The sequence below is a fragment of the Cynara cardunculus genome, assembly GCF_001531365.2.
Source record: "Cynara cardunculus var. scolymus isolate 2C chromosome LG 8, CcrdV1, whole genome shotgun sequence".
Lineage (NCBI taxonomy): Eukaryota > Viridiplantae > Streptophyta > Magnoliopsida > Asterales > Asteraceae > Cynara > Cynara cardunculus.
This window is the reverse complement of record NC_037535.1, coordinates 8,834,695-8,861,484: the sequence shown is the minus strand read 5'-3', so window position 1 is coordinate 8,861,484 and position 26,790 is coordinate 8,834,695. Positions and strand designations below refer to the sequence as shown.

The 26,790-nt window shown below is 38.9% G+C and overlaps 1 protein-coding gene across 4 annotated transcripts; it reads right to left on the bottom strand.

Annotated features, from left to right (window-relative positions):
- Nucleotides 1-935: 935 nt before the first annotated feature.
- LOC112516736 (guanine nucleotide-binding protein alpha-1 subunit) lies at nucleotides 936-26,790 on the bottom strand. 4 transcript variants are annotated; one of them, XM_025123943.1, is made up of 15 exons: nucleotides 26,665-26,790; nucleotides 26,488-26,545; nucleotides 18,404-18,577; nucleotides 18,224-18,296; nucleotides 16,646-16,683; nucleotides 16,465-16,554; nucleotides 16,214-16,291; nucleotides 15,776-15,883; nucleotides 15,509-15,610; nucleotides 14,729-14,784; nucleotides 12,912-13,046; nucleotides 12,731-12,824; nucleotides 1,569-1,628; nucleotides 1,417-1,496; nucleotides 936-1,336 (listed from the first exon to the last, which is right to left on the bottom strand). In XM_025123943.1, exons 3-15 carry the CDS (start codon nucleotides 18,488-18,490, stop codon nucleotides 1,159-1,161), a joined length of 1,179 nt encoding a protein of 392 aa, XP_024979711.1. In that variant the 5' UTR covers nucleotides 18,491-18,577; nucleotides 26,488-26,545; nucleotides 26,665-26,790; the 3' UTR covers nucleotides 936-1,158. The 4 variants fall into 4 exon arrangements, with proteins under 4 accessions (XP_024979711.1, XP_024979715.1, XP_024979712.1 ...); XM_025123947.1 differs by having other exon boundaries at nucleotides 18,404-18,474; nucleotides 26,665-26,750; XM_025123944.1 differs by lacking the exon at nucleotides 26,488-26,545 and having other exon boundaries at nucleotides 26,665-26,766.

Here is a 26,790-nt window from a genome sequence, read left to right as displayed (position 1 = left end):
ATAATATATTTTTATTAATTCGAATCAATAAATAAAGACAATCATACCCCTTGGTTCTTTGATTCTCAAGAAAAATATATCTAAATGTAAACTAAATGGATGGTTGTGATTAGTTAGTAAAGTTTGTACAATAAGGAGCTTAACAAAAGATGTGGCCTCTTGATATATAAATGGGCGGGCAAATTACATGTTCCTTCTTTTGTTCAAGTGTTTTTACCGGTCCTGTCCCTTTATTGGAAAATTTAACGGAACGTGTCCTTGTGGTTACGGTTTTTAACGAGTAACATCCTGTTGTTGCATTTTTTAAATGAGTTGGTCTATGTGGTTACAACTTTTTAATGAGTTTGGTACCTTAAGTAAAGCAAAGAGCTAGGTCAATATGGCTGAATTAAGAACCTAACCCATTGAAAAATTGCAACCACAAGAACACAATCCATTGAGTTTTCCAAAAAAGGCTAGAGATTGTATAAAACATATAACCACATAGACAAAACATGTAATCTAACTAGGCCCAAAAAATTTGGTGCCCTTAATCTCACATTCATACATCCTCCAGCTCATGCCTAGCCTCTTTTTAACACTTGTACTATTTAGATAGAGTTTTATAGAAGACAAGATCTTGGTAGTTTGCAACTACAATGATAGCTTGCTAAATGGATCATTGTCAATTGAAACTCAAGTTGCAAACATGAACCTAAAACCTAAATGGATCTTGAGAATCCAAAATGATACGATCCAAACCAAATCAAATAACCCAGTATGTCTAACAGGTCTAGGTCCAAGGAGTTAGATGTATGGCAACATCTACCTTAAAAAGTAGAGCAGTTATTTCCGCAAAACCTCTAACTTATGCAAAGCAAGAGGAAAGAAAAATAAAGCTTGCTCAAAAATTTTGCAATACAAAGAAGTTAAAAGCACAAGATTTGGGATCTTTGTAGAGCATAGCAAAAGAACATATGCTTTTATAATTTAAAAAGTTAATGAGATGTATAATGATAAATCCAACAAGAAAGCTAGATACATGATGTGAAAAGGTCTAGAAAAAGGGATAGGGTATGTTCCTAGAATGTATTTTCTTTTAACCTGTGAAATGGCGAAATTGTCATCGTCAAAAAGAATTTAGTGATGAAATATTGACATTTGAAACGCTGCTGTCTGTCACAATAAGCCTGCTTCAAACAGATTTCGCCTTCTCAGGGTTTCATCCACCAGTTTGAAAGTTTTCTTCACAAGTTTCTGGTCCAGCGCTGTCGTTCTGTAGATCTTGAACACACGATCCTGGTGATCACACGTCACATTCTGATAGTACAACTCTTCAAATTTCTTCTTCACAAACCTGGTAACATAATATTAGACTTTCGATATAAAGTTCCAATGACAGAATAACACTTCAATTTTCTCTCTATAAATGCTTACTCGTATGCATGCTCAACTTCTTGCTTTCCTGTTGAAACTGGTTGATAATCTTTGAACCATTCGCATACATTCAGGGGCACCTAACAAATCAACTCTATAATCTTAGACTAAAGAAGCAGCAGCAGATACATTAGTTATAGACTACCACTTACTTTTGAAACCTTTTTCTCGAAAATGTCAAACTTGTTTAGAAACAGCATGAAAGATGTTTTCTGCACAGGCCAAAGAACACAAGCAATCCTCATCAGGTAAGAAAAAATTCCATAAGGAACACCATCTAAAGGGTTTGAAATGACGAATATTATAATATGTACACAAGGGCAATGAAATCCTAATTAATGGTTGTTGCATACTTGCATTAAATCCTCAAGTTGGAGCATAGAGGTCAACCATGCCCAATATGAGGCTGGATAAAATATGATATAGTACAGCAAGTTATAATATGACAATTACTTCTCTCTAGAAAGACTTGGTTCTTGGCCATAAATATTGCATACTGACCATCGATCACAGCATTGTCTCGTTTTGTACAAACAATGTACCAACTTTGAGCATGAAGGATCATTTCACAAGAGCATCCATCATGACATGATGATATATAGGTTACTGGCTAGAGCAAGAATCTGTCGATTGTTCTTCGTCCTCCACAAGAGAAGTTGCTACAACAAAGTTTAAGAAACCGCTGGCGGATTTCCATGCACCATCCTGAATCAACATCTGCTCGATATGAACACAGCATACCCTTCCTCAGAGCTACGAAGATGAACTGACTACATTCGCAGAGTTTGCAGAACTTGGACATATAACTCATAGGCAATCGAGTTCTGCAAATAACCTCATAACCATCAAGCTTATGCATGGGGTGTTCATCATTTGACAAGAACTTTCCAGTTTTCATCATAGTTGCTCTGAAAAATGAACATCTTCATACGAGACAATTATACATCAATCCCAGAAGATATTTAGTCTCCCACTTTCAATGGCCTGGAATATGACAGAAATAAATCGCAATAGTAAAGGCTTGGATGAGAGGGCAAATTGGCAAGGTGATGGGTCCATGTATATTTCCCCTTGCGGAAGGCAATCTGGGAAGTATTAAGAGAACTGTCAGGCCAAGAATCTATGGAACTGCAAGGCTTGGGAGGGGGAACTGGCAAGCTGGGAATCAAGTATAGGTTCACTAGGCAGAGAAGGGGAGTTGTTAGTATCACGATCAAGGAATGGATTCTCACTCTTGTTGCAAAGTGCAAGCTTAGTGCTTGAAAGCAAGTGTTGCCACAATGCAGGTACGTTTGACATGTGCAAGGAGACTGGTACCAGAATTTCTAGATGATCCAAAGGAGGCAGCAATGAGACATGGAGAAAAGAGCTAGTGCTAGAAAAATCGAACCATGACTCCCTCAACAGATCAGCAGTGTAGTAACATTAAAGGGAAGGTGATGCATCCTGAAGGACTATGATGGACACTCGATGTTTTGATGAACACACAAATGAATTCGATATGGAATTGAAACAGAAATTATGTGGTTACAATAGATTTCAGGAACTTAGAGACTGCCGGATGTCTCTTAAGGCTATCGCCCAAAACATAGTCCAAATTGATCTATAAACCTTAATGACCTAACCCCCCACCTTATTTATACTACCCACAACTTACTACAACCCTCGCATTAACTACTTGTATTTGTGCATGATGGCACTTGTACCATAGCCTACCATTTTTTAGTATTTGACCACACTACCTAGGGTATAACAAATACCCACCCCCAAGCTATCACCTTTCCCTCAAAGTGGTTTAAAATAAAAATACCGATTCAAAAGCATTCCGTCAACTACTACTGCCAGTGCGGGTGGTAACGGATTCAAAAGAATTTGAGCTTCGTTTTAGATGGCCCTACTGTAAAACTTAATATACTTTGACCTTCAAATCATAATAACCTCCAGGTCATACGGGCCCTGTACCACCTTTTTCTCACATTGATCCCTTGGTGGGTACTTTTCCTAACTTCTATAACATAGTCCTTGAACTCTCTCCTGTTGTGCCTCACTATCATACAACCTTCTAAATTCATCACCATGCTTTCCTGTTGTTCTTCTCCCCTTATTCCCTCCTGTTACAGTTAACTTCGATTTTTCCGATGACTGTCTTTATTTCACATGCACCCTGTGTTTTATCCCTTCCCCTGTCCATATAATTTTCCTCAATCTTCAATGCTAAATCCCTCGGTCCAAATCCACACAGACTAAGCCTATGGGAAAGGAATGCACCTGAAAAAGTACCTTCTAAGCCCCCTTCTTCATTAGCAGTAACATCTTGACCAACCAATGGGGTCGTGTTAATATTCACAATATCAGGAGATGCAGTAGTTGATGCACAAACAGTTGGAGCAGAGCCTTGCACCTTGTGAATTGTGTGATCTGCTTACAAAACCTCTTGCTTGAGAGACAAATTGTTCCGGAACATCCCTTTTGATGTCGATCTGAATTGCTTCAATAGCAACATCCTTAATTCCTCCCATTCGTGATTGGACGCCTCTTGTGTTCCCATTGAAACCAAGGCAGTGCATCACCTTCAAATGTGAGACTTCAATTTGTTATTCACTACTCATTCAGTTTAAACAAAAATACCTTTCACCCCATAAAATCCAACTATTAGGATCGTTTCGACCAAATGTCGGAATCTCAAGCTTTTTGTCTTGTTATGCACAGAAACCAGTCGCCTCTTGTGTTTGCCCTTTGCCGATTTCCTTCCACTGTTCGCAACTTAGCCTTCTCGAATTTCTGCACCGAGGAACCTCCTGCCTTTCTATTAATAACTCCAACTGTTGTTTGATTGTTTTCATGTTTTTCCTTTTACGAACAGATATTATGTGTCAGTATGGTTCCCATACTTCCTTCAACTTCACCAATTAAGTGTGCCGCTAGGTAAGAGACACGCCCATGTTACTAGAAGGCCACCAAGCAAGTCGGAATCGGTTTGTCTCTATCACAACGCTGTCCAGGTTGTTGGTTAGAAACTATTTTTACTTTAAACCGTTGGATTCACGACAATAACTCAGAAATCCATAAATGTTTATTGGTTACCCCCTATGCTGTTATAGTGGTGAAAATACAAAATTGCGGTCGGGAACGATATCTGAAATAGCGGTTATACTGGTGGTATAGCGGTCCAAAAACAGTGGATCATATAGCATTTCTTAGAATTATATATAATTATATATATTAATATGCCTACATAAGCATATCATTTGCAAAAATATGTTAATGGATTAACCTTAAGAAAAATAAAGCCCAAAAAAAGAAAGACTGGAAATAAATCCAACTATAACCCCCCCCCAAAAAAGTAATGTTAATATTGAACGCAAATGACCCTAAATATCGATCAAAATTACGGTAAATTGCGCTACCGCAATCTGACCACCGTTATTTTGCTAATGTCCGCTATCCGTGATATCGCCGCAATTAACAGCATAGGTTACTCCAACTGACCAATGATGCAAAGATGATACTACAACTTGCTAAGTACCGAGATACAAAAAATCTATAGCAAATGAGAAATTGGGATCGAAAGATGCTATGATACCAATTGATGTATCCTCGATGGTTTGATGAGCACAAATGAATTCAATATGGAATTGGAACAAGAATGAACAGTTAGCACTTCAAGAGCGCCAAATGTCTCCCAAGACTATCGCCCAAAACAGTCCAAATTGATTGATAAACACTGAGGACCTAACCCCCCCTTATTTATACTACCCCACTTACTACACCCTTGCATTAAATATTTGTACTTGTGCATTAGACACTTGTACCATAGCCTACCATATTTGACTGGTTGACCCCACTACCTAGGGTATAACAGCTACAACACCTATACCCTTTTTGTACACAAGAATAACAAAGGAAGATGCACTATAAGGTTCTAAGTTTGTGTTTAGTACAATTAGATTGAATATTATGAACGTAAGAGACGACCAAAATTTTGGATATAGTGAACAACGGTGTGGATAGGGAATCAGTAAAAAGGAAGTATCCCCATCAAGAACAGAAAAAACCGATTCCGATCATATCTAATGTCATGACCAAGTTTGTTCACTACTGTCGAAAACAAATAACAAGTCACAAAGAACACACTACATTTTTAGTTATTTTGCTAAATGGTATAATATTTAGGTAGAGACGACACTATATATCAGGAGCAATGTGAGTAGACCTATATTTTCAGTTTTCACAAGGGATCTTATATATGGTTTAACCGCAGATAACATATCTATGTCCCCTGACGTATGGTCAAATGCACCATAGTCTGTGCAAGTATACTATCCCGGAACCGTATGTGATTCCCAAACTGGGAGACTAGGCAAGACTAGATCAAACTGGGAGACGAGGCAAGACTAAAAGAAATAAGATTGGTGATAAAGATGTGAAGAATATGAACTTAAACTTAAAAATAAATTTAAGAACAAACTCAAGAACAAGAGGATATATGGAAAAAGTTTTTATTTCTTTCCGAAGGATGATTACAAATGAGGGGATAACCTTCCCTATATAAGCAAGGAAAAGGTGCCCTTACAAAATCATGATGTAAACATTAGAAAAGCAACCAATTATAGGTTCAAAATGGGGTAAGCGCTTAAATTACTTAAAAGTGACCTAAAGCTTCCATCATTTTTACATCACACTAATACTTAAAACCTAAGAAATACTTGCACACATTATTTTACAATAAAACGTCTGAAATATTTTTATTTTATTTTATTTCCAACGTGAATCCGGATGAGATGGGTCGTCTTCGTATGGGTCAAAATACTCTTCATACGGGTCATAATCGTCATCTTCTTCTTGGTCTGTGGAGTCATATTCGTCAAAGGTATCTATTTTCTGTGCCAGATGAGTTTGAAACCACTGTTGGACAGACTCATTCCACTTCGATGACAATGGGTGTTCTTCAGGCCATAAATCTTTGTTCTCCATGGCATGTGCTAGAATCATCTGGGGACTTACTTGATTTGCACCGCGAGAAGACGTATTTCCATGTGCCTGTGGACTTTGTATATTTTAAAGGATTTGCTGGAAGGATTAACATCATACCAATCGTGGCTGAAGGTTAAAGGTGAATGGTAAACTATTGATTGTGTTTGTCCTGTAATTACCGTAGGATGTAAGAAAAAACAAGGCCTTCTGAACATGATGACTACATAAGTTTTATAGCACGTGGATAGCTTTTGGAGCCATTTGTCAGGAAGATTGAACCAACTGAAAAGGGTGAAGACATTTTTGGAACCTTGTGGGGCGTTCTCGAACTGACATTGGAACAAGTATGAGTATAGCTTGACAGCATTGAACGAAATGACAATAGTGAAGAACTCGAAAAGATACCAGAAAGAGCATAGTGCTTCTTTTGGTAACCCATGGAAATCATGAATGTGGAAGATGTTCAGGAAAGGGTAATCAGGGTAAAACTTGAGATTTTTCATGAAGAGGCCATGCTTTTGCAGGGCGATGGTAAAGAATGTTTTGTAGTTAAGGTGGGATCTTTCTTTCAGGATCAAGTCGGCGATGGTTTCTGTAATTTCTTCTAGGAGGTTCATGGGGATGGCTTGAGAGGCATCTTGGTTTGAAGAACTAGCGTTAGCTATTGGGAACACCATTGGGAAGATTTGGTTCTTGAGAATGGGTTGGACCTCTTTAAGAGTACTGCATTTATAGCCTTTTGATCGTGACGGGAAATCCGCGAGAATATTCTCTGTTCCTTTGATATGTTTTACCGTGAATTTCCACTGGGAGAACCAATTTGACCACCTCAATAATTGTGCTTCATGAAGCATTTTTCTCTTGAATTGCATCATACGAGGGAAAAAAGACATCCATTTCGATCATGAATTCATGACCGATAAGATGGAATTGGAATTTTTCTATTCCTCTTTTAACCGCAAAAATCTCTGTGAAAGTTGAATGATAGTGCTTCTCTGAGTCTTTGAACGCGCCACTTTCGTATCCACACACTGTCTTGACATTATTCTTATCTTGGGCAAGCAGGACTGCTCCCCAGTATTCATCACTTACATCGGTCTGCAAGATTCGTTTGTCAGTGGCAGTGGGAATCTTTAAAGGGGGCATCATGTCAGCTAGTTGCTTTATTGCCTTTATAGCTAGCGTCTGCTTGTCAGTCCATGGTGGGGAATCTTTCTTTAGCATGGGGAACAAGTGCACTCTGACTTGACAGCTTTAGTAAGAAATCAGCCATATAATTGACACGACCAAGAAATTGTTGGATTTCCTTTTGTGGTCAGCTTGTCTGGGAACTTGTGCAATTCTTAAGCAACATGGGGTTGCGGCTGATACGTACCGTCGGAGATTCAATCCTTGGCAAGTTCAACTCGTTGATCAAGGGATCATAGAATATAGAAGATCAGAAAGATCGACCGGTTCAATCTGACTGAGTGTTTGAATCAGTGCTTGAGATTTCTTGTCTTTACAATCCTTGGTGAAGTGTCCTTTTCTGTGAGAAATGTAACATCTGTTAGTGGTTTTTCCTCGTCGTGATTTCTTCCTCATGAATTTCCACTTCTTCCTTCGAGAGAACAACTTTCTCCCTTTGAAGAAGTTATGGGTTGATCTTCTGAACTTCTTGAAATGAGACTTCTTCCCTTTATGAGAACAATCACAATTGGATTTGTCTTTGCATTTTATTTGGAGGTATCCTTCATCACAGGCTACTCCAAGTCGCTTACCCGTTTTTTCAATGTCTATCAAAAATCATTTTTTTGTTGTAGAGTTTGGTGAGGGCGTTGAGTATCAACGATAAAGCCCACCAAGTGAGGTTTGTTTGACTGAGATGTTTTTCGATTCTAGAAACCTGTTTACCTCATTTGCAAGGGACTCCGAGAAGAAGTTTATGAAGACTAGTTTGAGATTCGTATCATCGACACCATTAAGGCAATAGAACCATTTTGACATTCGATCAAAATGTCTTTTTAAGGTCTTTTTTCATGAACAAGCAGCACTTCATTTTCAAGAAATCATCTCTTGTTGGGTTGTGTGCTCGACAGGGTTGCCGATGAGTTCAGTATAGATTATATGCATGAACCCTTCAGAAGAACGTGATTGTTGGATCTGGATCTATCTGTATTCCCCAAGGCTCATGTACCAATCTCAAAGGCGGCCTTGAGTTCTGGTTAGGAATCTCTTGATGACTATGTCAATGTCATAGAATTGAAGTTCAGTTGAACACCAATTTAACATTTCTATGCTTCTATGTCGCTATTGGGGCGGTGGGATATCATCAAAGGTGAATTGTAGTTTAGAGTCACCTTTTGGAGTCTTTGCTCTTCTGGGTGGTGTCGTCCTGGAGCGGCATTTTCTGGGCCATAATCACTATCCCAATCATTTCGTACAGTGGATTCTGGTTCCATCATCAACAGATGTTCAAAGGCTTCAGCGGGATCAAAGGCATCTTCTTCATGCGGTACAGGGTTGATAATTGGGGAAACAACAATGGAATCTGATTGGGTTAATGATTTGCAAAAATGGGGTTTGGTTGATCTATTGAGAAAACATTTGGGGGCTTCAATGAGGCCGTCATTGAAGTATCATCAGGCATAGGCTATGTGGTCGAGGCTACCACTGTCCTACCTGGAGCTTGAGATGATCCAACGAAGAATCGAGAGGCTTTGGCCTTCAGTTTTTGTTTTTTCGAGGACCATAACGATAGGGATGGGGAGTTTTGTCGAGGTGGTGGTGGAGGTAGTGGTTGTGGGTCAAAAGATGTTCTGACAAACAGTGTCGAGGGTAATCTCCATGGATCATCAAAGGAAGTTGATATCCTTTGTTGTTTGTGCTGTCTTTCAAGATCAACAAGTTGGTTTTTAGGAAACTTCATTTCTGCTTCCTTTTGGACGAGAGTGGTTGATGGTTGGGAAGAAGGAATAGCACAAACTAATTGGAGTAGTTCATTATGAAGCTCTTGCATCTTGATTTTGATCTCGTTGATCATTCCCTCAAGAGATTGAACTCTTGTAGTGAGGGTTTCCTGTGTCTTCATGGACTTCGTTTCTTGAGCTAGGATCTTTCTCAAGACTTGGTTCTGAGCGATAACATTTTCACTTTGCCAGTTGAGGGTGGCTTCAGCGGTAGCGACGGAACCAGAGATCCCTATACCGCTTATGGTTATGGGTGATTTTATCTTCCACTCATGCTTGGTTCGTTGTTGAGTATTTTCAAAAGGACTTAGTGGGGGAAACTCAGCCTGATATTCAGATGATGATGACGTTGTTGGGGTAATGACACAGCATTCTTTCTGGGCTCGCTTCTGGGGACTATTACGGAGTGGGTTATAACAAGCCTCATGAGTTGTGATTGGAGATTTTCCATAGAAAGCATAATAGTCGAACTTTCCTGATAGTTCACCAAGAAGTCCTACCGTAGGATCTCCTGCTTCATATCTCTTTTTAAGATTGTGTTGAGACCCCTTCTTTTTTGGAATGTCCTCATCATACTCAACTTGGTACGCTTCATCTAGGCACTCTTGACAATGGCAGACATCATAACAGCAATGTCTTATTGGCTTTGAGGGTTGAACTGGCTCAACCATGTGGATTGTAGGGAAGATGTTGGGTTTTTTTCTAGGAAGAGAATTTGACTTCTACAAGTCAGTTTTCATGTCGAATGAAGCCTGGGGTCGTGGTAGTTCGTACTGGTGCTTGTGGATCTTCTCGTAGTTAGTTATCCATTTTTCTGGGAGTAGCTTGAGTAACTCCTTTTTAGACAACTGTCTGAGGACGCAAGTACATGTGGGTGTTGCACTTGAGTTGATATCTATGCGCATCTCCAACATGTTCCTGATCTAGTACCATGATGTCTAGAGCATGATTTTGTACTCGGTACGCCATCTGGTAATGAAATCTTGCCTGGAAGGTGTTTACTTGGGGAGTACCACCAATCTGGATTTAGGCCATAAGCGCCGTATGTCAAGAAGGATCATTGAGTGGCATGTTGAAGTTTGGATAAAGAGTGACAAAGATGGTTCAAGCAGTTAAAGTAGTTTAGACTTACCTATGCAAGCATGCTAGTACTCTACAAACCTTGTGTCTACTAGAGCAATGCGTGAAAATGCAGGGAGACCTTTCCTACCATGGAAGGTAAGGGCCAGTCTGATAGCTCCAAAGTGGATATGTGTGTATCCTTAAGCCATGCAGTGTTTGGGAAGGTCTGTTGGAAGGGACAGTGTCACTAAGTGTTCTAATGTGGTAGCTGGGAGTTGGTGGGAGTCAAATTTAGAAGCTTAAACAAACTCCTTAACTTGCTCGTGAGAGGTGGATCCTATCAACTTTTTGACCCTTTTTGAAAAAGAAATATTGGGCTTAGAAAATACATTATAAGGATTAACTAAAGGCATACTAGTAATAGATATTCTAGAATCACCTGGGACATAAGAAATCTCATATAATTGGTCTACTTTAGAGGGAGAAGAATGTCTAAAACTAGAAGAAGAACGTGATAAGCTATGGTCTGGATTCATGACTTGGCACTACGTATTCTATCTATCCTGTTGCTGAGACTGGCTGAGACTTCTCTCTACTTCGACTTACGAAATCTACTGACAAGGAAGATGGAAACAAGAAAGTGTCAATCAGCAGAATCTCTGGCTTATATCTTCAATCTCTTCTCTATAGAATGGTTTTCTGATGTGAGAGATCCATGCATAGACGGCAATCACAGAACATACTAATCCAATCAAATAGAAAGATGAAGACGGGTAAAGATTCACAAAGGGCAAGGGCCAGCCTCTGATACCATATGTACCATAATCATCTCTTTATCCTTGAAGATGAAAATGCACTAAAACAGACAAATATGCCTAAATGCAGCACTAGGAGTAGACTGTACCTAGGAAAAAGAAGACTTTAGAGAAGGGAAAGTTCATGTCACTGAAATGGACTCTAGACGAGGCTTGCCGAGAATATAAAGACTGAACCCAACCATGAGGCTGTCAGGCATATTTCTAAAACAAATACAATCAGAACAAAATGGTGCTCATGAAATAATGTCAGCAGTCCATGCCAGTACTACAGGACATTTTAGTGTTCCAACACATGAGCTGATCCGAAGCAGAAGTTGGCCTGGGCATCAACCATGAAGTTAATCAGGAGCAGAAAACAGGTGCAAGTCAACCTGAGAGCATGACTGACAGGGTATGACAGGAATGCGAAGGCCTTACTCAGCCACCAGGGATGTTGGTCACAAAATCAGGTGAAGGGCTGGCAACCTCTGTACAGAGTCTGACTAAGAAAATCAGGTTAAAGTGAGGCAAGAACCTTCCCTGGTGGTAGTGAGGCTTGACTGATGCCCAACAGTGCCTCGTGAAACACCTGATTTAAGCACAGGAGCTGTCGTCTCCACAAACACTTATCAGGGTTCTGTCAAACTTCCCTAACTCTCATCAGGGTTCTGTCAAGCTTCCCTAACTCTCATCAGGGTTCTGCAATAGTGGCAAACAGATCTTAGGCGAAAATTTTGTCAGCAGTAAGGTCCATATCAATTCAACCGTGCAACCAGTGTGAAGGACAGGTGGGTTCACACAGACCATTGATTAGCACATATTATTATGCCGAACTTGGCAGGTTGCTACTTTCTAGTAAAAAAAGGGTGGCAAACAGCAACATGTACTGCTGAAGGAGACACAAAAATTTTGGGGGTTAGGGTTTCTATAGTTAAGCCTAAGCTCTTCTATTGTGTAGATACTTAGGGTTTGAGGTAAATAAATATTAGAGTGAATTACATTTTTCATCCCTGTACTTTGATGTTTTTAATGGACCCCGTCCCTATTTTGAAAAACTAACGAGCTGGGTCTATGTGGTTGCATTTTCTTAACGAGTTGAGTCCCTAACGCAACCACAAGGACTCAGCTCGTTCTTTTATGCAGGGAGCAGGACCCTGCTCATTAAAAAACTGCAACCACAATGACCCAACTCGTTACAAAAATGCAACTACAGGGATCCATCCAGCTCTTTACAAAATGCAACCATGCGGGCTCGTTACGTTAATCTGTCGAATTAAGGACGGGATCTGTAAAAAAACCAAACCACAGGAACAAAAAAGGTAATCACTCAAAATATTATTTGAGGGGAAACACTGTATAGATAATCTACACAGGTTGTGCTTGTCGGCCAGATACGTAAAAGGAAATACTGAAACCAACAGAGATATTAATACTACAAATAGTTCACAAAAAAGAGCAATCTGGATATCAATTGCCAAAAAGATGGGTCATACAGAAAGAAAAGACGTGTAGAAGAACCAAGTGATTATTAACCTCAAAACATTTTTGCTTTAGGACCCATTCAAAGAGTTCTTTCGTTTCCATAACTCGGTTCCTGCTTTCATCTTCAAATAAGGTTTGATCATACCTGGAAAAATGTTGAGATCATAGATCAATCACATTAATGTTTAGAGCTGTTAAGATCTACCAAATACATATGGTCAGTTAATCTTACTCGCTAATAGCAGCACAAAATATCACAGCTGTAACACCTTCAAATAGATGAATCCACTTTCTTCGCTCATTTCTCTGGCCTCCCACATCAAAAAGTCTATATACCTCACCACTTTTTTTGTTCTCCCCAACAGGGCTGCAAGCAGCCATATTCTTTAAATATTAACAATAAATTTACAGAATCCAGGCAACAAAATGAACCAAAAAATTGCACATGGATAGCACTGCTAACAGCCTAACACCATGCCAGAGGGTAATAATGTTATACATTGCTTTTTAATATTGTTTTGGGAACTCAAGTATCAATTTGATGACCAAGAATATGATTTTGTATGGGCATCTGCATGAGTATTCAAAGATGGTTAAGAATGTTCTATGATTTACTTGCAGATAGGACAAAATGTTTCAATACAAGATTGTCTCGTAACCAACAATATCAAACATGCATATGATACTAATCACAGCTTGATGGTGATATCTATTTGGCAGATATCAGAACCTTGTATCTCAATGAATTTGGAAATTGGAACTGTTAGGCAACTGCTAGAGAGGTTAAAAGTATACCAGTGGGTTTGGGTAAAAGTTCACATGGAACTCCAAATTTGTTCACATGAATCTCAGGAAAATTAGGGAAGAATTTCTAGTTGGTCCTCCAAATAATTAGATCTCCTAAATTTAGGAGTCTGTTTTTTATCTTTAAGGAAAATATACTTTTCTTCCTTTTATAGCAGTCAAGTATTAAGGAGTTGAACATGTCCATTTTTCTCCTCTTCTATATATTGTCGTGCATTCCAATTGAAATGTGCAGAAAGAAACTATGAATAACAATCTCTTCTGGGTTCTTCATTGTAGAAACCACTAGATTTGGGCCAATCATTTCCCTTTATCCATCCTTCCACTCATAATGTCCTTTTCTTCCTCTTATATCAGTCGAGTATTAAGGAGTTGAACCATGTCCATTTTCCTCCTCTTCTATATATTGTCGTGTATTCCTATTCAAAATGTGCAGAAAGAAATTATAAATAACAATCTCTTCTGTGTTCTTCATGGTAGAAAACACTAGATTTAGGCCAATCGTTTCCCTTCTATCCACCTTTCACTCATTTCTAAACAATAACATATCCTTCCCTTGGCCCCTCCCCATCCCCCCTCCATCCTCCGTCTCTCTCTAGTCTTCCGCTTCTCTGACAGTAAACTTCTGGTGTCTGAAACAAGCAGTTTCGTGGGGCTTCATGTAGACAGGAGCCACGGATCATGGAGGATCAAATGGCCCAATTGTCCTCAGCATCTCACATTATTTCAAGTTCACAACTATCTTCACTGGGCCAAAGAGTAACATCAATTGTCTCGTGGAAAGGCAAGGATAACTTTTGAAAAAGAAAGAATTTTGTACTAACCATGTAGAAATACAGTTCTTGTTAAGTCCACCTCAAATCTATACCTTACGCTTTGTCTCCACAAAGATTGAAGTCCTACTTGTTGTGGCCATTTGACATTTTCCATGTTGTGGGTCTCATTTACTTGATATAAGAAGAAATTGAGATGTGACTTGGGGCCCATTAACTTGATGGGAAGAGAAATAAAGATGGGAAGCACAAAATGTAGAATGGCGATTGGAGAAAAATGGTATAAACAAATGGAACCAAATAATTAGAAAAAATTTACAGTTTTAGGATTTCTACATCGGTAGTAACAGGAACCACAAAATGTAGAATGGGGAATAGATATAAATGGTATAAGCAAATGGAAGTAAATAATTAAAAGAAATGGTAAGCGAATGGAACCAAATAATTAGAAAAAGGTATAAACAAGTTTTACCTGAACTGGATTTCTACAACACCGGTAGTACGAACACGGGCATGGAGAACATCCTCCTGCTCATGAAAAAATTGTGAACAAAAAAAGAACACCAAAGAAGAAAATATCTCAACCGAGATCCCCTACTATATTAACAAAATCTTAACAAGGAATGATAAAATGACACAAGCCATTTATCATTTTAACTAGTGATAGTGTTGACTCGTGGGTCTCAATTGGACAACCTTACTGTTGCACTGACCTAAGACTCGCCCTTTATATTGAAACTGCAACTATTAAGGAAAATTGTGAGAAAAATATATTTATTTCCGTTTATATATCCATTAGATATTGAGCTCCCAAGCCAACTCTAAATTAGCAATCCATCTTGAGAATCCTTAAAAAATTGTTTAAAAATAAATTATTAATAACCACAACCTAATTACTAAGTATGAGGTGTCTAATAAGCATTATAATTTATTTTCTTTATTCAATGGCAGACGTCCTAACGGCACATATGAGACAGGTTCAACACCTCACTATAATAGTAACAGCTGCTCAAGTTAAAGACCAATATCTGCTCTCGGTACTGGGAAACAGGTTCTTTGATATAGAGACAAATATGTCAAATTATCTACAATCACCAAGGTGGTATTCTTCACAAGTATCTTATCAGATAGAATAATGGATGTCACAATGAGAGAGTAGCTCATCAGGAGCACATGGTTTATATTTAATTTATGTTCCTTATTGAACAACGAAGGAAAAGCGAGAAGACATCAGTAGTTTTCATTTAGATACCTTTGTAGGAATATAATTTGTATCTGACAATCTCTGCAAGTTTTCCATGAAATAATTGGCACAGTCTGGAACTTGGAGTTCATTTCCACGGGCATATGTTTCCTGCATGGAATAGACACGCTAAAAAACTTGACATGTACCTTTATAATGAGTATTAGAATTATCCTAGATTTGAAAAATTACCAAAACAAAAGTAAAAAAGTTTCTAAATATTTATCTGCATGCCAAGTAACTAGTCAGCTCTAGCAATTCAAATTAATAATCTACCTGTATGGCTGGATCTCTCCAAATCCTTGAGATGTCCTGAACGAGCTCTTCAGTAAGGCGGGGATAGTCCAACCTGCCTCCGATTTCTGATAGTTTCTCTCCAATTTCCTAGTACATGGAAATATTTAGATCTCGTCTAATTCTGAAGTCCAAATGATGGAATAATTGCCATTGATGAAATGTTTCTGTTTACTTTTCCTGATGATACTGCCCAGGGCATAAAGAAATAAATCTATTTAATAAGCTTATAGGAGGGTGGGATCTGAACTCTTGGTGGTATCTCGTTCAAGATTAAACCAAATTTCAAGAGTCATCTCTCAGAAATGCAAGCTTATTTTATTCCTTGCTGTATGTAGTGTTCCATTTTCTCTTTATAGAACTTAACGTCGGACACAAAGAGGAAAATAGAAGATTCCGTCAGTAGTGAGCTCATACTACCTTATTGTCAATGGATAAGCCATACTTTGACGAACCTGCTTCACTTAGAGCCAACTCCTTTGCCCCGTCATGTAATATCTATTGGAACATGAAAAAAATTACAATTAAGACGATGCACGTGGCATTCTCAACATCACAAAGATTCAGGAAAGTTTCAAAGTGTGTTTCAGTTTCTTTCTAGTTTACAATTTGCCAAAGTGGGGCAAAAACAAAGGAAATAACCTAAACACACCCTTTCAAGTATTGCATACTTTTATTGTCTGATAGACATTTGCATGGATGACTGAAGTGTAGCTCTGGAGCTCTCTCTCATCAAAGCCAGTTTGAAAGAGCAGTTTTATCTGCAAAAATAAATGTGTTCTCCACTCTTTAGAAATAGACAATTGTAGATAACAGGTAAAATTTACAGACATATTCACACAATGACGCTACCTGTTTGAAAATAGTAGACTTCCCCGACTCACCAGCACCTAAACAAAATCAATTTCAGTTGATACATCCATGGGAGGATTTAAACCAAAAACACTGAATATGTTACAACCATAATCATTAAAAACCCTCTTTTTGCCATCATTATAGAAACTGGCTATTACATATACACGAGTTCATGATAGCTATAAAGACATCCCATATATACGAGAACAACATTGCATGTAAACCTTTATAGTCAGACATGGTTAACTTGGATAAAAGGCAAGGTTACCACCAGCCACAAGGTAGACATCTGAAACTAGTGAAGCAATGGTTATGTTCTATGAAAGTGAAAACTATTGATTTATCAAGTAACTTGCTACGTCATAAAGTTAGGATTATTTACAGCTTCCCCATTCAGATTCTGCAAAAAGAGATACCTCTTTCACATTGTAGGATCAATAAGGAAAGCAAAAGAGAATTACAAGTCACCTTTACTGAACTGTGCCAACATTGTTCTGGGAATACCATCTTGAAGCTTTATTTGGTAATTAGTAGAGTAGTGCAGATGATGCTCACTCGATGGCACGTCCCAGTCACTCCTCGATTCTCATTTTATTCTTATATTTCTTTGTTTTTCTGCTGCTCTTATTGCAAAATAAATGTCCTTTTACGATATTAATGCAGCTATGATGGTGGTTGATTGTGACACCACATGCAGAAATAGTCTAATGTGTCAAACAATAAGAAAGTGGTGGCAAAAGTGCAAAAGACTTAGTAAGGACACTCCCAGAACAAGTTCTGATGATGAGAGATTAAGCTAACCATCATGTATAGGCTGAAAGTTTGCAAAATAAATGTTTATAAGCACTTTATACGAAGTTATCTAGCAGTTCTGTGAGTACATTCAAAGGCTTCAAGCAAACACATCATTAATACATGCTGATATAGTAGTCTCTTGAAAATTGAGCAATGCCAAACGCATTTTGCCTAACAAGACCACCATGTACCATGGTAGATCATAATAAGCTGTAGAACCATACTACCATGCTAGGTTAGAGGACATGATGTAGAAATGCCTAAAAGATTAAAAGAGACTGAAAATACCGGTTCCCTAGGTCCCCAAGGTGCACCCAGTTCCTAGGCTTTGCAAGGGTTGGGTAGGGTAGCATTTTTACAGTCTATCCACTTGCATCTTGCAAGTAAGCATTTTCCATGACTCAAACCCATAACCTCCCCATCACAATGCTCCCCCAACAATTATGAATTACCCGTTAACCAGAAACAATAGTCTGGCCATCCAGGTATCTGTTCAACAACCGGACTTTTCTTCTTGCAAGTGGTGATATGGACAACAAAGTTGTGTTAGCTGGAACGTTATTTACCTAATCTGGTGAAATACATAAAATCAGAAATGTAAGATATTCCCTAGAGGGAAACCAAGCAACACTGTATAGCACCTGGAGGCAAATAGCATGGCCACAAAAAACAGAGATTTAAAAGTCCCATAGAAAAAACTACATTGCCCTTGTGAGAAACAGGCAATATGTGTAAACCTTTCTACTTAAACAAGATGAAGACTGTAAAATTGTTTTATACCAAGTAGTAGAAGTTTCTGAATATGTTTGTCTGCCTTTGTTTCTTGCTCAATCCGCCTTTCTATTTCTGCAGCCTGATAAAGAAAAGGATCAATGTCAAATGGAAGAAACTGCATAGAACCTATAATTACAGGATGGAAGGGCAAATCTACACACAGAATTGGAATTTTGTTGCACATACCTGAGCATTTTCTTCTGTGTTAGCTTGATTACCACGTTTATGTCTACTGCAGAGTAAGCCCATGTTCTGAACTACAGTATATAGCATGGAATTTTATACTAAACAAGATTCAAAATGCATTTTTCATCAGGAGACACTCTTCGAGTGGTATGCTTTTTAGAATACAGATCTCACCTGAATCCATCACAATGTCCCAAAAACAAGAGGTTAAGTGAAGTTCAATTTCGGTTATATTCCATGATGTAATTGACAAAAAAATCTAATTATGCAAATATATATAGAGGATTTGGTACTTTTACAGGAAATATAGAGCTCGTAATGACACCAATTGCATGCATCATCCAACACGAAACTACCAAGTGCTGAGAAACCAAAAATTTTCTACAAAATACTGTATGCATGCATTGTTTGATCTCCACCTCACAATTTTATATTTATAAAGGAGAGAAGTTACATTCACGATTAGAAAAAAGAGAATGATCAATATGTGAACCGCATTCATTGATTGAATCCAAATTTTGAAATTTTGAATCAGTTATTTTTTTTATCATAATTGTCTTATCGCACTTGTAATTGGCCCATTAAAATGAGGCATGCGCAAACCGAGGTAGTAATATTAAATTCAGCTAATCCAAATTCTGAAATTTGGCATCATTTTGTTTCTTTATCATAAGTGTCGTACTTATAATTTGCCCACTAAAACACGAGGCTCTTGCAAACTGAGTAGCAATATTAAAAGAATCTTTCATTTATACATGTGATCATCTATGAACCCTTTCTTTAAACAAATTCACAAAAGTAGTGGATAGAAATACAAATATTTAAATAAAATATATATGCAAATAGAAAGTAATTCCATGTAAAAACAAATGGATTACACAACACCAAAGAACAGGCATTTCTATTGTACTGAAATTTTCATTAATGAGGTATCATCGTCTAGCAACTCATTACACATACATGGTAGGAACTTGTTATTCTTCTCAAGACCTTACCATATCACTTCTTTTGGTACCCTATATCATGTCGTCTCTAGAATGGATTATCTATTTTCCTCTTATAATAACACAAGTGCTCATGCTTCAATTTGTTCAATGATATTTAGTTATTTACTTCAATTTGGATGTTTAAGTTAATTCCAATTTGCAAAGATATTACAGGACGGAGTGAGTATTATGTTAATAGTTGATAATGGAGTTTATAGTGCTACTTTTGAGAGAGGATATTGGAGATTTGGGAGATCCTTTATTTCCATTAAGCTACATGTAACTTAAAACATAGAGGTAGTTTCCATATAAGTTTTAGGGATGTTAAAAAGTTATTCAAACTTGGGTCTTCAATCTAGTGAGAAGACAGACTAACTACTTGGCGCCACTTAGCGTTAAAATAGATTTTCCATGTCTTACACTTTTACTGTCAGCAATATTGTATTCATAGTAAATATTATTTAGAATCCGTAATTTATATTGTAGATTATTTAGAATCACTAATTTACTATTAGTTTCCTAGAATAGTGAGGCTCTCCTTGTATAAGTCTTTGTACACAGTTGGTTGCAAATCAATCAGAGAGTGAATTATATTCTTACATGGTATCAAAGTTAAAACCCTGATAATCTTTGAAGCCGCCAGCCTCTAACTCTAATCCCTCTCGATATCCTCTTCTCTTCTTCCATGGCTGACGCTAAATACCCTGCTCTTGCGGTCACTAACATCAAGAACGCCATTCCTATTGTTCTTGAGAGTTGAGATGGAGAAAGGACAATACACATCATGGGCCGAGTTGTTCAAGATCCACTACCGTGTCCACCAAGTTCTCTACCACATCATTCCCGAAACCACCACAGATTCGAAAACATCGGTTAACAAAGCAAAAGCACCCGAAGTCGACAAAGCACTCTGGTCACATTTGGGCGCCACCGTTCTCCAATGGATTTACGGTACCATTTCGAATGACCTCCTCCATACAATCATCGAGCCAGACTCCACGGCTCATAAGGCTTGGGAGAACCTGAAAAAGATTTTTCAGGACAACAAAAACTCTCGAGCCGTTCTTTTGGAAAATCAATTTTCCAACATCCGACTAGATGACTTTTCAAATGTCTCTGATTACTGTCAAGAGTTAAAGATGATTGTCAATCAACTCGCTAATGTTGGCTCCCCAGTCGGTAATCACCGCCTCGTCCTTCAATTAGTTGTTGGACTCGATGAAAACTATGACAGTGTAGCCACCAACATCCAACAATCTAATCCTTTTCCTCCTTTCTATGAGGCCTGATCTCGTCTTGTTCTTGAAGAAACCCGGAAGACCAAGCAAGCCTCCATGGCCGCCAATGCCACCTTCTTGGCCCCTTCTATCGACTAGGGGTGTAAACGATACGAGACAACTCGCGAGCTACTCGAGATCGACTCGGTCAACACTCGAATCGAATAGGCTCGGCTCGACTCGACATATTAACGAGTCAAGTCAAGCTACCCAATACTCGACTAGAAAAGCTCGTGAGATACTCGATTATTTTATGTATAATTAGTTTTAAAAATATAATCAGTTTTTATGATAAAATTTGTAAAATATAAATAATAAAAATGTCTTATATTTTAGATATTTAAACAAAATTATGCATTTTTTAATTATAAAAATCAATCAGTTATTTTTTATTAAAATCACGATTAGAAAAAGACAAAGAAAAACTATAAAAAGGGCTAGTGAAATTGTCCCACATTGGAAAAGAGATGGTAAAGGAAGGAAGAAAAGATGTTATAAAAAGAGAGGGAGGTGAATGAAATTTTTAACTTTGTCTTTTTGATAATGAAGTTTGAAGTTGATCCCTTTAGTTTGATAAAAACTAAGAGAACACCTTTAAGTTTAAAATTTATAAGAGAAAGACCCTAAAATTTCATAAATTTCAATGGGTGAGCTTGATTCGAGTTTGAGTTCGAGTTCAAGCTTGATTTGAGTTGCAGTTCGAGCTTGTTTCGAGCTTGTTTCGAGCTTGATTCGAGCTTAGTTTGAGCTTGATTCGAGTTCGAGCTTGAGAAATAGTTATCGAGTTCGAGTCGAGCTTTTGATTTTTACTATTCGCGAGTTCTCGAGTCGAGTGCGAGCTTGAAAATTGGGTTTCGAGTTCGAGTCGAGTATAGTGATACTCGAGCTCGACTCGCATCACTTACACCCCTACTATCGACGCGCCACTTCCTTCCCACAACTTCAAAAAAAGTGGACGCGGTGGCCATGTTTCCTCTCATGGCGAGGGACACGGCAATGGGAGGAACGAACGTGGAAGGGGTAGCGGTCGTGGATGAACACGTGGGGGACGAGGAGGAACATCAACCGGACCTGGAAACAACAATCAACAGCCGCGACCTTTCGCCGCACCTAACTCCGGTCCGTGTTCCTACCCACCATGGTTCGGCTGGAATCAAGGGTGGGGTTACCCACCTTGCCCCTATCCGACAGCAAACTGGCAACTCCCCCAAGCCTCACACGGATCAAAACCGCACCCTGGAGTTCTCGGTCCATAACCACAACCACAGGCATATAATGTCCAAGCCCAATCCGAGCCCCAACCCGAATCCGAGTGTCAACCCACAGACATTGAAGCGGCGTTCCACACGATGACTCTCAATCAACCGGATAACAATTGGTATATGGACACTAGGGCAACATCTCATATGACCACCAACTCAGGTACACTCGCATCTTAAAATAATTGACACAGTTTTCGTAACATTATTGTCGGTAGTGGTCAACACATTCCTATTTGCGGTTACGGACACACTAAAACTCACTCCACCCAATCCACCACTACACCTAAATAAAGTCTTACATGTTCCTCACCTTATTAAAAATCTTATATTCGTTCGTCGTTTCACAACCAACAACGATGTCTATTGAGTTTGATCCGTTTAGGTTTTCTAGTAAAGGATATTCCGACAGGGAAGGCTATAATGAGATGTGAAAGCCAAGGTGACTTATACCCTCTCACAAGCGTCTCTTCGTCAACAAAGTCCAGCGCAAGCACTCCGTCTGCATTCAACACAATCTCTCTGAACCTTCCTTTGGCATGCTCCATTAGGACATCCCGGAGCATCTATCTTAAAGTTTCTTTGTAATAATAATAGTATTTCGTGTAATCGAACATCATCTTTATCTTTTTGTCAATCATGTGTTTTGGGCAAACAAGTTAAATTAACTTTCTTTGATACCATTTCTTATACATCTTTACCTTTTGATATTTTCCATAGTGATGTTTGGACCTCCCCTACCCCGAGTTCCGTAAAATATAAATATTATATCTTGTTCTTGGATGATTTTTCAAACTTCCTTTGGATTTTTCAAACTTCCTTTGGATTTTTCGATTAGGAGCCAAATCTCAAGTATTCTCTACTTTTCTCTCCTTTACAAATCTCATCTACACTCAATTTGGAGCTAAAATTAAAACACTCCAATGCGATAATGGCACATAATATAAAAACTCTTCTTTTCACAATTTTTGTTCACAAAACGAAATGACATTTCGATTCTCGTGCCCCCATACATCTTCTCAAAACGGGAAGGTCGAGCAAAAAATTCGCACTGACAACCTCATTCGCACCCTTCTCACCCACTCCTCTACCCCTCCCCAAATTTTGGCATCACGCTCTTGAAATGGCCACTTACTCAACATTCTTCCATCTAAAACTACTCTCTCATACTACCTCGACACATGTCCTCTACAACCAACACCCCTCTTATTCTCATCTTCGTCCCTTCGATTGTTTATGTTACCCCCTCTTCCCTCCTCACAAATCACTAAACTCCAAGCATGCTCCAAACCATGCATTTTCTTCGGCTACCCCTCCGCTCATCGTGGCTACAAATGTTACGACCCTACAAATGGCAAAATTATCATCTCTCGTCATGTTAAATTTAACGAGTCCATTTTTCCCTTCACTCATCTTCATTCTCCTATTTCCTCTTGCTCCTTTCTTGACACCAACCCGTCACCTTTGCTTTCCTCTCTCTACAACCCACCAACTCCAACCAACCCCTCCCCCCTTCCACTCCTCTGTCTATGCCACCCAGTCCCCCTCCCTCACACACTCAAACTCCCTCTACTCAAATCCCTCTCTCACCCATGGCCCCCACTGAGACCACCACCACCCCACCTGTGACCATAGCCCCGCCCCTCATCAATACCCTCCCAAACCGTCCCTCCACCCAACGCTCCTACTGTCTCATCCACCTCACCAACTCAACCTCCCATAACTGTTTCCAATCACCATATGACTACCCGGGCGAAAGCCGGCACATTTAAACCCAAACAACTCTTTAACCTCTCATCCCTTGTGCAACCCTCACCCATACCAAAAAATCCCAAACTCGTCCTATCCAATCCAAATTGGAAAGCCGCAATGTGTGACGAATTTACTGCGCTAATTGACAATAAGACGTGGGAATTAGTTCCTCGTCCATCCGTACTAATATTATTCGCTCTATGTGGATTTTTCGTCACAAATACAACTCCGATGGATCTTTTGAGCGGCACAAGGCCCGTCTTGTTGGCGATGGCAGGTCCAGGTAGGCATAGACTGTGATGAAACTTTCAAACGCATGGTTAAACCTGCCACAATTCAGTCAGTTCTCAGTCTTGCTTTATCTAAGACATGGTCAATTCACCAGCTTGATGTGAAAAAATCTTTTTTCCACGGTAAGTTAAACGAAACTATTTGCATGCACTAACCAATGTGGCTTTTGCGATCCACACCATCCCGACTATGTATGACTATTGAAGAAATCTTTATACGGCCTTAAGCAGGCTCCATGGGCATGATACCAAAGGTTTGTTGATCATGTCTCAACCCTCAGTTTTTCTCACATTAAATGTGATCACTCGCTTTTTATATATTGTCAAGGGAACGACATCGCTTATCTCTTATTATATGTTGATGATATCATTCTCACCACATCTAGTGACCATCTCCGCTCCACCATTATGCGCTCCCTTAGCTTTTGCAATGAAAGACGTCAGACCCTTAGTTATATTCTTGGTATTGCCGTTACTCGCCATAAAGATTGCATCTTTCTATCCCAACGGAAATACGCAGAGGAAATAATAGAACGAGCAGATATGTCTTCTTGCTCACCATGCGCTACGGTTGACACCAAGGCCAAAGTCCGGTCCGATTCCGGACCCTGAATCAATGACCCAACTCGTTACCATAGTCTTGTCAGGGCCCTACAATACCTCACCTTTTCACGACCGGATATATCATACGTTGTTCAACAAATATTCTTCCACATTCATGATCCACAAGATGAACATGAGTGCGCTAAAGCACATCATCCGATATATTCAAGGGACTCTCAACTTGGATTTACACTTTTACAAATCATCTTTTGACTCCCTGAGTTCTTACATCGACGCTGATTGGGGAGGATGTCCTGACACCCGCCGATCCACATCCGGTTACTGTGTCTTCCTTGGCGATAACCTTATCTCATGGTCTTCTAAACATCAACCCACCTTATCCCGTTTAAGTGCAGAGGCAGAATATCGAGGAGTTGGAAACGTCGTTTCGGAATCTTGCCGAATTCGGAATTTACTGTTAGAGCTGCATTATCCCATTCGCAAAACCACTCTAGTCTATTGTGACAATGTAAGTGCCATATACTTATCTAGCAATCCCATGCAACATCAAAGAACTAAACATATCAAGATGGACTTTCATTTTGTCCGAGAAAAAGTTTCCCGTGAGAAGTGCGTGTACTACATGTCCCATCCAGATACCAAATAGCCGATATATTTACCAAAGGGCTTCTACGCATCCTGTTTGATGACTTTCGCACCAGTCTCAGCGTACGAGAACCTCCTGCTTCCACTGCGGGGGTATGTTAGCAATATTGTATTTATAGTAAATATTATTTAGAATCACTGATTTATTGTTAGTTCCCTAGAATAGTAAGGCTCTCCATGTATAAATTCTTGTACACAGTTGCTTGCAAATCAATCAGAGAGAGAATTACATTCTTACACTTACTTATACTTCCTTATCAATATATGAAAATTTTACTTCAAGACAGGTGGCAAGTGGTGATAGCATGTGAAGATAAAGATGCATGTGAAGATAAGTGGTGATAGCATGTGAAAATTTTACTCCATTGTTCTCGGATCATGAAGGTAGCCGATATTGACATGAGGAGAAGTAGCTAAGAGATATTTACACGAGTGGATTATACAAACGGAGTTGGTCATAGATAGGAGTACATCAAAGGATATCACTCATCTAACCAAGCCTTGAGACTATAAAGGGTTCACATCTTTATGTTTATTGTAGGAATTCAACTACAGTTGTTGTCCATCCAAAAGAATTGGCAACTTTACATCCACACACAAACTGATAATAAAATAGTTTCCAGGTAGATAGATATGCATATATAGGCATCAAATTCACGTAAATATCGTATATCACATTGAACCGTAGGCGCTTTTGCAATTCACCCTAGGAAGATAGGTAATTTAAGTTTTAAGAAAATCCTTGAAGAAAAAACTATGTGATTCTTGACAAAAGGAGGGTGAAGTTTCTCCATATAAATTCACGTAATGCACTTGATTGCTCCTGTTGCACTAAATTAAGAAACCAATGAACTTATTTTTCCTAACATTCAGAAATGAAAAAAGGTAAGAAAAAGGTACTTCAAATCAAGTAATCACCAGGGGTTATATTGCAGCGCTAAAAATGGGCTCTTAGATTGGGAAAACGGAAGCAATTAATCAAAGGAACTTGCTTTAAATGAAAAGAGACGGCAACTACAAACAAGCAGACACGCTAAAGAAGGATATCAAAACCCCAGAAATTAACATCCGTATGAAGAACAATGCCAATGAGTAGCAAACCACACTCTTAGAAATACATTTAAATGCCATAATCACACCAACAAACACAACAATTTGCCTTCAGATATCATCAACTAAAACCGATGCTTCAATTCAAATGCAGAACCAATAGTCGCCAAATAAAACCAAACTTTAACATGCTTCATAAAACTCGATTTGTACACATAATCATGCTGTCCATAGATGTAGCTAGCAAGCAAAGATGCTAACCAAGGTGAGGTTGTAGGATCCACCGGAAGATACAAGAGAGACGAGCTTTCACAGTGATCTGTTCTCGAGACGGAGAGGGAGAGGGTTGGAAATCGAGCAATAGTAGATGAAATCGAGAGGAAACAAACGACAGTAGATCAAAACAAAGATGAAATCGAGCAGGAAAGTAAGAAATACCAGCAATAGAGAGGAGATCGAGAAGGGAATCGAGAGAGCATAAACCACGAGACACCAGCGACGATGAAAGATTTTGAAGGGGCAGTATAGGAATAAAACACCTGCTGAATGATTTGGGCTTGCCTC

Excerpts from the sequence above, each read along its gene's own strand:
- LOC112516736 (XM_025123943.1), bottom strand. The coding sequence starts at position 18,490 with ATGCTATATACTGTAGTTCAGAACATGGGCTTACTCTGCAGTAGACAT. Across the intron at positions 16,684-18,223 it reads TCAGAAACTTCTACTACTTG|GTGCTGGTGAGTCGGGGAAG; the intron begins GTATAAAACAAT and ends GATTTTGTTTAG. Across the intron at positions 1,629-12,730 it reads TAAAGCAAAAATGTTTTGAG|AAAACATCTTTCATGCTGTT; the intron begins GTTAATAATCAC and ends TGGCCTGTGCAG.